The sequence below is a fragment of the Erpetoichthys calabaricus genome, chromosome 10, assembly GCF_900747795.2.
Source record: "Erpetoichthys calabaricus chromosome 10, fErpCal1.3, whole genome shotgun sequence".
Classification (NCBI taxonomy): Eukaryota; Metazoa; Chordata; class Cladistia; order Polypteriformes; family Polypteridae; genus Erpetoichthys; species Erpetoichthys calabaricus.
This window is the reverse complement of record NC_041403.2, coordinates 7,745,031-7,762,075: the sequence shown is the minus strand read 5'-3', so window position 1 is coordinate 7,762,075 and position 17,045 is coordinate 7,745,031. Positions and strand designations below refer to the sequence as shown.

The 17,045-nt window shown below is 40.3% G+C and overlaps 1 protein-coding gene across 5 annotated transcripts in view; it reads left to right on the top strand.

Moving 5' to 3' along the window:
- The window catches only part of mast2 (microtubule associated serine/threonine kinase 2), a 484,826-nt gene that overhangs the window by 361,405 nt on the left and 106,376 nt on the right, over nucleotides 1-17,045 (top strand). For all 5 annotated transcript variants that reach the window (XM_051932694.1, XM_051932693.1, XM_051932696.1 and 2 more), the window contains 2 exons: nucleotides 1,489-1,643; nucleotides 12,742-12,817. In XM_051932694.1, the coding sequence (XP_051788654.1) occupies nucleotides 1,489-1,643; nucleotides 12,742-12,817 (231 nt within the window). The remainder of the gene's footprint in view (nucleotides 1-1,488; nucleotides 1,644-12,741; nucleotides 12,818-17,045) is intronic.

Below are 17,045 nucleotides of genomic sequence, written 5' to 3'. Positions count from 1 at the left end.
GCCTTCACCTATGGTTCTGCATGTGAGTTGATGGCTGCCGCTGAATTGTTCGGTTGTCGGTTTCAAGTGTACCGAAATGGCCAAATATTTTACATCTTTGGACAACCACCAATGCCTCTTAAACATCTTAGATTCGCAGGTGACGATTTGAGTAGTGGACACTTTGATGTTTATGAATGTTTAAACTCTCAAAAGCTGGATGCAAAGTTATCGATGAAACACATTTCAATTCAAACGCCTCCAATTTCCAGTAAGGCTCTGCTTTGTAATGACAATTAATAAGTCTCAGGGACAAACCCTACAAAAGGTTGACATTGCTTTTCACATAGCAAACTATACGTTGCATGCTTAAGAGTAAGCTCAGCGCACAGCTTGGTCATATTACAACCGGAGGGGCGAACTGACAACGTGGTATACAAAGAGATCCTTAACAAATAATTATTGGGATATTTTCCTTCAGTTTAAAAAGGTTTACTTTTCTTCTTAATAAAAATTTTAAAGCAGTACTTTGCCGCTGCGAAGCGCGGGTATTTTGCTAGTCAGTAATAAAAGGGACCACACTCCCTTATCCAAGAGAGTCGGAGCTGGGAAGACGTGGAGCAACACTCAACTGGAGGAGAGCAGTGTGGTGGTGAGAAGAAGAGAGGTATTGTGGAAAGAGAGAGAGAGAGAACCTGTGCTTGTGTTACTTTTGGAGGATTTTGATAAATATACTTTCTATTATTTGAACCCGGGACTCGTTGTGATCATGTTTGGAGGTTTGGGGCTCGCTGACACCCCTGGTTCCATCACAAGTAGTGTTCAAAAGTTTGGGGTCACACAGAAATTTTCATGTTTTAGATAGAAATTGATAACCTTTTATTATCAAGATACCATTTTCCATCCATCCTCTTCTGCTTATCCAAGATCGGGTCATGGGGGCAGCAGCTTGAACAGAGATGCCCAGACTTCCCTCTCCCCGGCCACTTCTACTAGCTCTTCCGGGGGAATCCCGAGGCGTTCCCAGGCCAGCCGAAAGACACCGTCCCTCCAGCGTGTCCTGGGTCTTCCCGGGGTCTTCTGGGTAGATGTGCCCGGAACACCACACCAGGGAGGCATCCAGGAGATACCATTATATTTAGTTAAAATATAGTAGAGATGTTACTAGTGTATAAAATGGCTATTACTGCTTGAAATAACTGATTTGTAATTTGTTATTCACACATGGCTGCAATTAAAGTTGGGTTTTAGTGGAGATAAACTTCCGTAATTTTATTAAATAACAAATGTATATTCAATAAGTACATCAGATATATTCATTAGTAAATATAGTAGGGTAGTGCTCTTCCCATAGAAGATGTTCCTGTTGGTTACATATATGTTCCAGATGTGCTACTGAGTACAGGACATTTGAACTGTTGACAGTCACATCTCAGGGGTCTAGGTTTTGAATAAGTATTGAGTGTGCCTTCTTGGTGTTTCTTTATAATATGTCTTTCCTCCTCACAGTCATCATGTTCATCTCAGGAGAAGCTGCACCAGCTCCCGTTCCAGCCCACAGCGGACGAGTTGCACTTCCTCACCAAACACTTCAGCTCAGAGAGTATCACGGATGAAGAGGGGCGACGATCACCAGCCATGCGCCCGCGCTCTCGCAGCCTCAGGTGAGTGAAGTGTTTGTATTGTTCAGATCTGATTGCCCCTTTCCTTTATATTTGCTGAAGACAAAGCTGCATAGGAATAGCCTCAGAACAACAATGTTAACATCCTGGAGTGGCCAGGTCACAGTCCTGAGGTCAGTTTTCTAAACCTTGTGTACTCAATTGTCCATGTAAAAGTCATGATTTAAAAAAAGAAAATTTGATAAGGGAGAATGTAGTATGTGTATTTATGGTAACTCAGACCCATCAGTGTGCAACATCTCAGAGAGGGAAATTCAGCCTGATCAGCTAAATGACGACTCTGCATACAAGTAAGCCGTTATCATATCATCATGTGTGTTGACATGAAAAACATGTTAAACCTCAAAACTGATGAATATGATGTACATATTCTGTTTTAGGTCTGTTTCAAGAGGGCCAGGGTGTATTTGCACTGAAGCACTTCCTATCTATATTTATTATATAGTGTTTGTCTATCTATATTTATTATATAGTGCCTTTCATATCTATCTGTATTATATAGTGCCTTTCATATCTATCTATCTATCTATCTATCTATCTATCTATCTATCTATCTATCTATATTTATTATATAGTGTTTGTCTATCTATCTATATTATATAGTGCCTTTCATATCTATCTATATTATATAGTGCCTTTCATATCTATCTATCTATCTATCTATCTATCTATCTATCTATCTATCTTTATTATATAGTGTTTGTCTGTCTATCTATCTATATTTATTATATAGTACCTTTCATATCTATCTATATTATATAGTGCCTTTCATATCTATCTATCTATCTATCTATCTATCTATCTATCTATCTATCTATCTATCTATCTATCTATCTATATTTATTATATAGTGTTTGTCTATCTATATTTATTATATAGTGCCTTTCATATCTATCTGTATTATATAGTGCCTTTCATATCTATCTATCTATCTATCTATCTATCTATCTATCTATCTATCTATCTATATTTATTATATAGTGTTTGTCTATCTATCTATATTTATTACATAGTGCCTTTCATATCTATCTGTATTATATAGTGCCTTTCATATCTATCTATCTATCTATCTATCTATCTATCTATCTATCTATCTATCTATCTATCTATATTTATTATATAGTGTTTGTCTGTCTATCTATCTATCTATATTATATAGTGCCTTTCATATCTATCTATATTATATAGTGCCTTTCATATCTATCTATCTATCTATCTATCTATCTATCTATCTATCTATCTATCTATCTATCTATCTATCTATCTATCTATATTTATTATATAGTGTTTGTCTGTCTATCTATCTATATTTATTATATAGTACCTTTCATATCTATCTATATTATATAGTGCCTTTCATATCTATCTATCTATCTATCTATCTATCTATCTATCTATCTATCTATCTATCTATCTATCTATCTATCTATATTTATTATATAGTACCTTTCATATCTATCTATATTATATAGTGCCTTTCATATCTATCTATCTATCTATCTATCTATCTATCTATCTATCTATCTATCTATCTATCTATCTATATTTATTATATAGTGTTTGTCTATCTATCTATATTTATTACATAGTGCCTTTCATATCTATCTGTATTATATAGTGCCTTTCACATCTATCTATCTATCTATCTATCTATCTATCTATCTATCTATCTATCTATCTATCTATCTATCTATCTATCTATATTTATTATATAGTGTTTGTCTGTCTATCTATCTATCTATATTATATAGTGCCTTTCATATCTATCTATATTATATAGTGCCTTTCATATCTATCTATCTATCTATCTATCTATCTATCTATCTATCTATCTATCTATCTATCTATCTATCTATCTATCTATATTTATTATATAGTGTTTGTCTATCTATCTATATTTATTATATAGTGCCTTTCATATCTATCTGTATTATATAGTGCCTTTCATATCTATCTATCTATCTATCTATCTATCTATCTATCTATCTATCTATCTATCTATCTATCTATCTATCTATCTATCATGTGTGATGCCCTCCCTGTGTACAGAAAGCTGTAACTCTCATGCCCTACAGCCTATTAGCCTAATGGTGTGACATAACATGGCTTGTTTGGCACTTCTTGAGACTATGCTAAAGGTCATGTATGAAGGGTACAAGCTTCGATTGAATGGTGAGATTTTTTTGTTTCTGATGATGATAGACTTTTGCAAGCTGGTTATGGCTCCAAAAAGCCATTGTCTTGAAACTGTGTGCCAAGTTTGAACCTAGCATTAGGAAAATAGACTGCCCAAAGTCTACTTTTTCATACAGTGCTTTTAACAATGGCTGGCGTTCTGGCTGCAGGCATCTACCAGAGGGGTCTGGCAGACACGTCAGTAATATCTTAGACAAGCTTCATCCCCATCATCCGTGCTGTGCTGGAAGCCATAAATGACTGACAATGCATTATATTCAGTTTCTATATGGTGTGGGTGTTTGTGCCAACGTAAAAAGCAGTTTGTTACAGTGGACTGTTTTTCCCACCAATTTAATCGGGGTAACTGACTGCACTCTTATTGCAATAAGATCACCTAGAGAAAATTATGCTCTTTTTCGTAACTATAAGCAGTACAGTCCATTAATGTACAAGTCACTAGTGATGCCAAGATGAGGCTGACAAACATTGTGGCTTGGTGTGCTGGGTCAAACCAAGATTCATTAAATTTGAGGTCAAGTAGCATTGGCAGAGGACTTGCTGATGATGCTGCATGTGATGGCTGGTTGTTGGTAAAGTAATTGACTGCACCCTCAGTGTTTCCTATGGCCTGTACTATTCATTGTAACAGCAATCACGTCATTACATGAGCCAGGTGATAGTGGCTACTCACTCAGACGCTGGTTTCTTGCACCTTTACCAGCCCCGAATGTGCAGAGGAGTGGCAGTACAATGCCATACATGCTTGGCATGCTCAGTTGTGGAGTGCACCCTAGGACTCTTTGAACGTAGGTGGCGGTGTCTGGATGCACCAGTTGGGTTTAGCATAGTCCTTGTTATATAGTGGTTTCAGGGTGGCAACCAGGCAGAATTTGAGGTGCATTAACATTCAGACATTTACAAGATGATTATGATTTATAAAGGTAAATTGCGTATAAATGCGAGTACATCAGGTTTTATAAATTAGATTTTTTTTGTTTGCCATGTACATTTTCCTGTTTTTTGGTACACACATACTTTCACGCTTGAGTCCACACAGAGTTTTATAAATGAAACTCCAGCTCTCAATCCAATGGAGAATTTGCGGGTGGACTTGAGAAAGGCTGCTCACTTATGACCCCTTGACACCTGACACAGCCTGAGCGAATTTTGCAAAGAAAAATGGCAGAGCTGACAGAGAGAGGCCTGTGCACAGAGACTCAAGGCTGTCATGACTGCCATCTGCTATATACTGACTTGAAGGAGGCGAATGCTTATGGGATCAATTATTTTGTGTTTTATATTTATAATTCATTTAGATGACTTTGCAGGGGTCTGTTTTCATTTTGACATTGGGGAGTCTTTTTCTGTTGGTTAGTGTCAAAACAGCCAAATTAAACCCACTGTGATGCATTATATTAGAACAATAAAATGTAAAAACTTCTTTTGTCTTGGCATTATGACACATCTGATAGATAGATAGATAGATAGATAGATAGATAGATAGATAGATAGATAGATAGATAGATAGATAGATAGATAGATATGAAAGGCACTATATAATAGATAGATAGATAGATAGATAGATAGATAGATAGATAGATAGATAGATAGATAGATAGATAGATATGAAAGGCACTATATAATATAGATATGAAATGCACTATATAATAAATATAGATAGATAGACAAACACTATATAATAAAGATAGATAGATATGAAAGGCACTATATGATTGATAGATAGATAGATAGATAGATAGATAGATAGATAGATAGATATGAAAGGCACTATATAATATAGATATGAAAGGCACTATATAATAAATATAGATAGACAGACAAACACTATATAATAAATATAGATAGATAGATACATATGAAAGGCACTATATAATATAGATATGAAAGGCACTATATAATAAATATATATAGACAGACAAACACTATATAATAAATATAGATAGATAGATAGATAGATAGATAGATAGATAGATAGATAGATAGATAGATAGATAGATATGAAAGGCACTATATAATATAGATATGAAAGGCACTATATAACAAATATAGATAGACAGACAAACACTATATAATAAATATAGATAGATAGATAGATAGATATGAAAAGCACTATATAATACAGCTAGATATGAAAGGCACTATAGATATGAAAGGCACTATATAATAAATATAGATAGACAGACAAACACTATATAATAAATATAGATAGATAGATACATATGAAAGGCACTATATAATATAGATATGAAAGGCACTATATAATAAATATAGATAGATAGACAAACACTATATAATAAAGATAGATAGATATGAAAGGCACTATATGATAGATAGATAGATAGATAGATAGATAGATAGATAGATAGATAGATAGATATGAAAGGCACTATATAATATAGATATGAAAGGCACTATATAATAAATATAGATAGACAAACACTATATAATAAATATAGATAGATAGATACATATGAAAGGCACTATATAATATAGATATGAAAGGCACTATATAATAAATATAGATAGACAGACAAACACTATATAATAAATATAGATAGATAGATAGATAGATAGATAGATATGAAAGGCACTATATAATATAGATATGAAAGGCACTATATAACAAATATAGATAGACAGACAAACACTATATAATAAATATAGATAGATAGATAGATAGATAGATATGAAAAGCACTATATAATACAGCTAGATATGAAAGGCACTATATAATAAATATAGATAGATAGACAAACACTATAATAAATATAGATAGATAGATAGATAGATAGATAGATAGATAGATATGAAAGGCACTATATAATACAGCTAGATATGAAAGGCACTATATAATAAATATAGATAGATAGACGAACACTATATAATAAATATAGATAGATAGATAGATACTTTATTAATCCCAAGGGGAAATTCACATCTGCTTCTGCTCCTTCACTCTGTCTTATTATATGACCCCCTTATTGTGCTACATTAGTGTGCCACGGAGGCTACACTTGACCCTCCATTCCATTTTCGCAGAGCACCGCCTGGATGCCATGAGCTTATTGAACCCTCTAGGGCAGGTGCTGTTCCAGGTGTCCCAAAAGGGCTAATTGCCTCTGCTGCTTCACCAGCCATTTCATATATGTGGACAGGCGAGTCGCGGTTAAACAAGCTGTCACTTGGACTTTGGCAAGCCCGTTAGTCTCAGAGTGCTGCTGGGGGGGGTCATGCTTCATTTGTCTGACCCATAACCTGCACTTTTAATATGACCGAACATGTCAATTCATGGCTCCGTGGAAACCACCCTGTGTAGTCGGTACAGTGCTTTTCATCAGACATACTGAGCTTTCAGTGACTTGCTTAGCTTATGGCTGCTCCTAACACATGTCTGCCTGAGTTGTGCTTGTTGTGTTCAGTGGATGGATCCTATATGAGAATGATGGGAGACGAAGTGGAGCTGGGTGCCCATCTGCCAATCTAAGCTCCTGCTGGTGCTGGTTTGCTTTCCAGCATTGACCGTCTCCAGAATCCAATAATGCTGGCATCTTTTACTGAAGCTTAGTGCCTTGGAGTTCAGCTCTAGTCATTCTACGTTTGTTCTTTCCATTTTATAAATCTTTGTGGTCTCTCTGGTAAAGACTGTCTTACAGGGTGGATAGATCACTATTCTTTCTCCTTCAGTTAGAATCTGAATTCACCTTTGTCACCTGACATTTTACAGGACCTTCCGGCTGCCATTCAGTCCTGGGGCATTTTGCATTGGTTACTCCTTTTTGGAGGTACACTATTTGGTGAAAAGTTTGTGGACTCCTGACCGTCACAACCATATGAGCTTGATTGACATCCCATTCTAAAACTATGGCCGTCAGTATGCAGTTTGCTTTCCCTGAGGCTAGGGATCTGCACTGGCAATCAGAAGGTTGCCAGTTCGAATCCTGTAAAATGCCAATAGGGACTCTGCTCTGTTGGGCCCTTGAGCAAGACCCTTAACCTGCAATTGCTGAGCGCTTTGAGTAGTGAGAAAGGCGCTATATAAATGCAAAGAATTATTATTATTAAGATTTTGCATTGAGTCTGTGGGAGTTTGTGCCCATTTAGTCAAAAGAGCGTTTGTGAGGTCAGGTACTGACGATGGCCGAGAGGACCTGACTTACATTTGGTGTTCCAGTTCATCTCAAATGTGTTGAGTAAGGTTGGCAGGAGCGGACTGGCCATTAGGGCATTTGGGCAATGTCCGGTGGGCCGCGGACTCTGGTCTGGTCATGGGCCAGCTGTTTCATGAAATATATATAAAAATTAATTTTCTAAACTACTAAACATTATCTGTCCACTACTGCGATTTCTATAGTCCTATATAATATACCGTATTATGTCATCAAGTTGTTTTAGTTGTCAGTACACAACGTTGCAGCGAAAAATTTGGTCAAAACCGCCTTTTCCCGTTTTCTGTTTTGATACCGCTACATTTCGGTTAGTATATACACAAGGGAGCTCCGCCCCCTGCTCGCTTCGCTCGCCTACCCCCGGTGTTTTGAACCCGTGCCCGCTGGGCAGCCACGTGTGAGGATGATGCACGTTTAATACAGACCGTTCACCCGTGTCACTCTGGGGCTCTCCGCTGTCAATACGGAGCTCCGTCCGTACTATTATGCGGTGCATTGTGGACTACTGCGGACCCCGTAGTGTTTCTCGTTTCAGTTTGTATCTCGGTCAGTCGAGCTTTTGTTTTTGAAGCTTTTGAATTCCGGTCTTCATTGTCTGTAACCTGCTGTCCATGTGTTTGGCCCCCTCGTGTAACCTGTTTATGATGTTTTACTTTGCTTTCTACTCTGTCTTTCATTTCTGATCTCGCTTTATTCTGCTTTTGTTTCAATGACACCTGGTCAGTGGTGATTATATTTTCCCTTTATCGAGTAATAATTTTCATTTGTTTGCGATACTGTGATGTTTATCGTACTGTTAATAATGCATCACTGTAATGTGATTCACCTATGCTGTATAGTTTGGACATGTGAGGATGACGTATGTTCGCCCGTGTCACTCTGGGTCTCCCCATTGTTACTACGAAGCTCTTTCCGAACTATTATGCGGTGCATTGTGGAGCACTGCGGACTCTGTAGTGTTTCCCGTTTCACTTCGTATCTCGTTTAGTCGAGCTCTTTCTTTTTGGAGCAGTGCCTGCCTGGTCTGCGGCATTTCAGACGCACGTTGTAGGCGCCTGCGTTCATAAATTATATCCAGGCAGGCGCGTGTTTGTATCTCGGTCACTCGAGCTGTGTCGTGTTGAACCCGTGCCTGCTTTGCCTACACAGTTTGAGACGCGCATTGTAGGCGTCCACGTTCATTAGATCTGTCCACGCGGGCTCGGTGTCGAAGCTGTGTTAGTTGTTGAGCTGTTTGGTTTTGGAGCCGAGACAGTTTTGCTTCCGCGGTTTCAGACACGTGTCCGTACCATCTCGGGTTTGATGTATGAACCTTTGTGGACTCCGTAGTGTGTCCCGTTTCACTCTGGGGCGGGGCGGACTCCTCTTGTTTTACTATGTCTCCTCCTGACCACGCATTAGTGCCACTCACAATATGGCAGCGACGCCTGCGCCTTCCGTATTATGTCGGTTTTTACCATGCTGTGTAGGCGCCTTTGCCTTTTGTACTTTACCGTGCCTTCCGACGCACGATGTAGGCGCCTGCACCTTCCGGGTCCGCCTCCACTGTGTGGTGTGGACGTTTAACTGTCGTTGTTTCAGCCTTTATATTCTGTATCTCGGTGTGCATGTGTTTCGTGCCTAGGTTTTTTTGAAGCTGTTGCATTCCAGTTTTCATCATCTGTAACCCGCTCTCCATGTGTTCGTCCCCGTTCTTTAATCCCTTTATAAAGTTTTACTTTGTTTCCTACTCTGTGTTTTATTTCTGACCTCGCTTTATCCCGCTTGCGGCATGTCAGACAGTTCGTAGTCTCTCTCGTTTTACTCTGGGCAGGGGGGCTTTGTTCTGTAACCTGCTCTCCATGTGTTTGTCCCTGTTCTTTAACCTCTTTATGACGTTTTACTTTGTTTCCTACTCTGACGGTTCGTAGTCTCTCCCGTTTCACTCGGGTTGGGGTGCTTTGTGTGGCACTTGCGCACTATGTCTTTTGCGTCCACGGGCAGGTCCCTGCGTCCATATCCGGTTTACCATTCTCGTTTAGTAATATGGATTATTGCAATTTCTTTTGTCTCGTATCTAGGATTTAAATTCTTCGGTACTAATAATTAGTTTAGATTATGTATTATGCATTTTATTGTTCTCTGGTCATCGGCGTGAGCGGTAATTAGTGCTTTTCAGTTGTGATTATTAGTATGATGAAATAAAGTTATAAAGCACAGGATAGGAATTTTTCATATTAGGACGGAACATTTATAGTTTATCGTTAAGTTAATGGAACATTTCGATCTTATGAGGTTTTCATTATAACTTCAGTTATCATTTATTCCATTGTAAATGAGCAGCTACCCACCTGCTAGGGTACTGGCACTTGGACATGACATTGACATTTGACATTTACTCTAATAACGTGTAGGCCGTGTTACTAAATTTTTATTTTTCATTAAATTTTATTTCTAAGCAGGTCGTCAAATTTTAAGTTGTGTCTAAACAACAATGTACAGGTTAAGTTTGGCAGCAGTTTAGATAGAGCTCATAGCAAGTAGCGAGCCGCGTACTCATCACAAATTTTAAGAAAATTACAATGAATAATGGGCCGAGTGGGTCGACCTCGTCAAGTCACTCATTGAAGGATGCCCGGGCCGGTTTTGAGACCCAGTCTACTCCTGAAGGTTGGGGTCAGGGCTTGGTGCAGGCCACTTAAGTTCCTCCATATCTTCATGCACCTGGATTTGCACATGCTGGGCCAGAAAAGAGCCATCCCCAAACTGTCACCACAATGTTGGAAGCACACGATTGTCTGAAATGTGTTTGTATGCTGTAGCATTATCAGGAGCCTTCACTGGAAGCAAGCCCTGCCATTATCCCTCCTCCACCAAAGGTTTTAGTAGTACTATACAGTCCAGACGGTAGCATTCAAACCCTGATTTATCCAATAGACTTCCAGATAGTGGGGTGTGATTCGTCTCTCCAGAGAGCACACTTCCACTGCTCCCAGTGTACATTACACCACTCCAGCCAACACTTGGTATGGCACATAATGATCTTGGGCTTATGATGAAGACCATTTTTAATAAACTTAAGCACCTGCCAGCCCCACACTATGGGTTTACATGATCTTATCACTTTATGGATGGGATGTCTTTGCCCCTGGAATCTTCCAGTTCACAATAACAGCTCTTTTCATTTGACCGGAGCAGATCAAGATAGGTCAGAAATTTGACTGGTGGCAAAGATGGCATTGTGTTGACATTGAGCTCTTCGGTACAACTCAGTGTTTGTCAGTGAAGACTGCATGGCTGCGTGCTTGAGTTTGTGCTCCGGTTAACGATTGGGGCAGCAGAAGCACCTGGAGTGCTGTCCACATAGTTTTGGCCTTATAGTGTACTTCAGAATCTCAATATGCGAGGACTGGTCAAAATGGGCCTTTCCTCTCTTTAGTGCCACTTTGCTCAGGAAGTGTTTGTCCTTTGAGGACTGATTGAGATCATTTATGTTCGGTAGAATGCCTAGAGGGGGCTGGCTGGCTGGGTGGTCTCATGGCCTGGAACCCCTGCAGATTTTGTTATTCTTCTCCACCCGTCTGGAGTTTCTTTTTGTTTTTTCTGTCCTCCCTGGCCAATGGACCTTACGTTTATTCTATGTTAATTATTTTTGCCTGATTTTATTTTTATATTTTGTGATTTTTCTCTTTATTCATCCAGTAAAGGACTTTGAGCGACGTCATTTGTATGAAAATGTCCTATAGAAATAAATGTTGTTGTTGTTGTCACAGCACACAGCTTTGGCCTGAGCAGGCCGATTTTTACAGTCGGGTACCTGGAGAGAGTTGGCCATTTCAGGCTGCCAGCAATGCCACGGTGAGCATTTTGATATTCAGAGGGTTGCTGCCTTACAGCTGTGTGACAAATGTGGCCGTGCACTGCTTAAGAGGGAGACGGGCAATTACAATTTAGGATAGAAATCTAATTTTAAATTGAAGAGAATGAAACTCCCTGGCAATGGGTTGCAAGCTGCCATTCATTGCTGTCCGGTGTTTGATTGCGGGCCACATGCTTGTTGGCGAGAGAAGAAATGAAGAGTGAGCCGGTGTGCAGGCGCTCAATTAGACGTGTAATTGTCTTGCCAAGCTGTGTCTCATGACCTAATGCATTACCTCATCTCCCCCCCCCCAACCCCCTCGCCACCTCACCTGATGACTAACACGGCATCACTGTTGATCACATGCATGATGAAACTTGTCTGAAACATTTGGAAATGTCACCGTGCTGCTGGGCCCTTTCAACATGCTTTTTGGCTCAAAGCTGTCTTCACAGATGCCTCAAATACAAAACCAGCAGCGTGCAGCAAGACAAAGCCACTGCCTCACACATCAATAGTGGTTTTGATTACTGAGGTGTTACATGTGGATACTCGGTCCACCCGCAGAACTTGGGTGGTCTACTACCAAGCGACCCCCTTATTTGATATCATTTTATAATCACCTGTGTCTTCCATTCTCTGAATGGCCAAACGCAAAGTTTGATGCGGTCATTTAAACACTGTGTCGCCATCAGGCTGCTTTACCTGGCTTGAAGTTTCATATATATTCTCTGTTCCTAATGGGGGCTGCGCTGGCTGTTTGTAGGGATTCAAGTGTATTGTGCCTATAAGTGACTTATTTCAGGGGTCCTTCGAAGTGTGTTTTGCTGTGACGTGTCCAAAATGCTGAAAATCCCTTCTCTTGTTTCCATTGCAGCCCTGGCCGCTCACCCATTTCCTTCGACCATGAGATTGTGATGATGAACCATGTCTATAAGGAAAGGTTCCCCAAGGTAAGTGTAACCCACCTAGTAGCACGGTGCTGTTTACTTAGAGGTCATTGGCTCCTACAAGAGCTGCTCCCCAAACTGTGTGGTCAGCAACGTAATCAAAATCCAGCCGACTGTGTTATTTAGGGCCTCTTTTGCAGATCTTGCAAGCCTGTCACGTGTGCACAAAAAGAAAATCATTACCATCCAGAAAAATTCAGCCTGCTCGATACAAGGCCAGTCACTTTAGAGACATATTTTTCTAGTATCAAATTATAGAAATGCTAACTAGGAGCATGCAGTATAGATAGATAGATAGATAGATAGATAGATAGATAGACAGACAGACAGACAGACAGACAGACAGACAGACAGACAGACAGACAGACAGACAGACAGACAGACAGACAGACAGACAGACAGACAGACACGCACACACATACATACATACATACATACTTCATTAATCCCAAGGGGAAATTCCCATACTCCAGCAGCAGCATACTAATAAAGAAAATATTAAATTAAACAGTGATAACAATGCAGGTATACAGACAGACAATAACTTTATATAATGTTAACGTTTACCCCCCCGGGTGGAATGGAAGAGTCGCATAGTGTGGCGGAGGAGCGATCTCCTCAGTCTGTCAGTGGAGCAGGATGGTGACAGCAGTCTGTCGCTGAAGCTGCTCCTCTGTCTGGAGATGATCCTGTTCAGTGGATGCAGTGGATTCTCCATGATTGACAGGAGTCTGCTCAGCGCCTATCACTCTGCCACGGATGTCAAACTGTCCAGCTCCGTGCCTACAATAGAGCCTGCCATCCTCACCAGTTTGTCCAGGTGTGAGGCGTCCCTCTTCTTTATGCTGCCTCCCCAGCACACCACCGCGTAGAAGAGGTTGCTCGCCACAACCGTCTGATAGAACATCTGCAGCATCTTATTGCAGATGTTGAAGGACGCCAGCCTTCTAAGGAAGTATAGTCGGCTCTGTCCTTTCTTACACAGAGCATCAGTATTGCCAGTCCAGTCCAATTTATCATCCAGCTGTATTCCCAGGTCTTTTTAGGTCTGCACCCTCTGCACACAGTCACCTCTGATGATTACGGGGTCCATGAGGGGCCTGGGCCTCCTAAAATCCACCACCAGCTCCTTGGTTTTGCTGGTGTTCAGGTGTAGGTGGTTTGAGTCGCACCATTTAACAAAGTTCTTGATTAGGTTCCTATACTCCTCCTCCTGCCCACTCCTGATGCAGCCCATGATAGCAGTGTCGTCAGCGAACTTTTGCACGTGGCAGGACTCCGAGTTGTATTAGAAGTCTGATGTATATAGGCTGAACAGAACCGGAGAAAGTACAGTCCCCTGCGGCGCTCCTCTGCTGCTGACCACAATGTCAGATCTGCAGTTCCCAAGACGCACATACTGAGGTCTGTTTGTAAGATAGTCCATAACCTATGCCACCAGGTATGAATCTACTCCCATCTCTGTCATCTTGTCCCTAAGGAGCAGAGGTTGGATGGTGTTGAAGGCGCTAGAGAAGTCCAGAAACATAATTCTTACAACCGTTTAGGTCAGTTGACAACTCTAAGCTGTCTCCAGCATAAATGAGTTTTATGTGTGTATGTGAATGTGTCTTGTGATGGGTTAGAGTGCTTGGCAGGGTTTTCCTCCACCCTTGGCCTATTGCTGCTGCGATGGGCTCCAGCACCCTACACCATTGAACTGGATGAAGTGGGTTTAAGCATGTACTGTATGTATGGTGTCGGGCCTTTTCTTGACATTTTGGGGGATGTCTTTGTTGGAGATACCACTTCTCCACTCACCTGATGACCACATACACGCCCGTATATCATAGCCTGGAAAGGGCCTTCCTATTCTGACTCAAGACCCCAAAACGTCCAAGGAGATCAAAACTATTTATTATAACAAAAGGCACAATAAACACAGAATGACCTACTGCCTCTTTGACCCAACAAACTCTGGCATTACCCTATATGCCTGGTAGGGTGGCTAACCCATTTGCCTGCTTATACCTCCCACTTGTTTCTCAGACCCTCTTTCTGTCAGTTTCCATTTCCGACAAGGTGAGTTTTTGCCAACATCATTCCTCCTGACCTTAAACTCAGTCTCAGGACTAAATTGCAGTATCATACCATTTTATACCATACATACATTCCGCCAAAAAGAAGCCATTGAAACAACGACTCGTCTCCAGGACTCTGAGCAAATCTGAATAGTATTGTGTGATATCATCTACTCTCGCATTCTGCTCTGTACTTGTCATATTACTGTTGTACTCTCGTATTGTATTGAGGAGCACTTGTGTTCTGTTCTGTGGATTGTGTTGTTTTTATCCCATTTTTTTGACACTCACTGCATGCCCAACGTACCTGGAAAAAGGGTCTCTCTTCAATTGGCCTTTCCTGAGATTTCTTCCATTTTTTTTTCCCCTACATGGGTTTATTTTTGAGGGGGAGTTTTTTCTTGTCTACTTAGAGAGTCAAGGCAGGCGGGGGACTTGTTGTCAAAAGATAGGGCCCATTAAAGCCCATTGCAGAATCCTAGCTGTGTGATTTTAGTCTATGCAAAAATAAATTGCATTGTATCGTATCAGTGAGGTCTTTTACGATTGCATTTTCGGGCTTTGGCGGAGCGTGGAGACTTTTTTTGTCTTGGCACAGAGTCGATATCGCATCTGTGCCAACAGGGCTTCTAGCTTTGAGGCTTCCTGACAGGCTTTCTTATCCACATTTTCCACTGAACAATACAATGTATGGATTAGAGTCCTAATTTAGCACATTCAGTGAGATATTTGCAGGTTCTCCTAACCAATGCTGTGTTGGATTAGGCTCTCTAAGACTTGCCCAGTATAGCACATTCTTTCATTATCTGCAAACAGTGCACTTGCTTTTATCACAAAAAGTCTTTAAGGTCCAAGCCTGAAAGATTGGCCTGCTTGGTTTCAGTTGGCAAATGTATGCTAAATATAAGTATATTAGGCTCACAAATCACAGTATCGCAGAGTTGTTTTTTTCAGTTCTGGTTACAGACCAGTAGCTCAAGCATTTGATGGTATTGCCTGACATTCTCTACTACTGGGATCACCAACTCTGGTCCTGGAGGACCACCATGGCTGCAGGTTTTCATTCTAACCCTTTTCTTAATGAGTGTCCTGTTTTTGCTGCTAATTAACGTCTTTTGAACTAATTTTAATTGACTTGTTCTTGAAGACTCAGACCCCTTAATTGTTTCTTTTTCCATAATTAGAAGCCAAACAATAATGAGATACAAAATGAGCCAAACCAACTGGTGTCCATCATACAATATCTGAAAATAATGAAAGATGAAGATCTCAGGAATGTCGATCTGCTCAGATCCCCAGTGCTCTTAGAAAGAGAAAATCAACAATTTCAGAAATGTCTGCTAATGCACCACGAGAGCAACAACAGAGCCATGAAATTAAAGAACGGGTTTAATTAATGACAAGAATTGGCACCTCATGAAGCAGCTGGTTGGAGTGAAATTGGTTGGAGTTTGAGGCCCTGACTTAGTTGGTCTTCTGTTGGCTCCCTCACTTCACATTTCATTTGTTTGGGTGCCATTTAAGGAAAGAAATGAAGCAATTCAGAGGAACGATGAAGAAATTCAGGGGAGCAAATCTTAAAAAAGCAATTCAATTAAAATGAATTCATGAGACGTTAATTAACAGCACAAGCAGGGCACTCGTTTTAAAAAAAAGGGTTAGAATGAAAACCTGCAGCCACGGTGGTCCTCCAGGACCGGACTTGGTGACAGTCAGAGTTGTGAGGGGTCACAGCCTCTCAGTGCACTGGACATAAACAACAACATTTATTTATATGGCAAATTTTCATACAAAAAGTAGCTCAAAGTGCTTTATATAATGAAGAAAAGAAAAATAAAATACAAAATAAGAAATTAAAATAAGACAACATTAGTTAACATAGAAAAGGAGTAAGGTCCGATGGCCAGGGTGGACAGAAAAAACAAAAAAAAACTCCAGAAAGCTGGAGAAAAAATAAAATCTGCAGGGGTTCAGAGGCCACGAGACCACCCTGTCCCCTCTGGGCATTCTACCTAACATAAATGAAATAGTCCTCTTTGTAGTTAGGGTTCTCACGGAGTCACTTGATGGTGATGGTCATACAGACTTCTGGCTTTTAATCCATCCATCATTGTTGGAACTTCACGGTGCTTTGAGTAGATGGTGGTGGTGCAAGCCACCACCAACAGGAC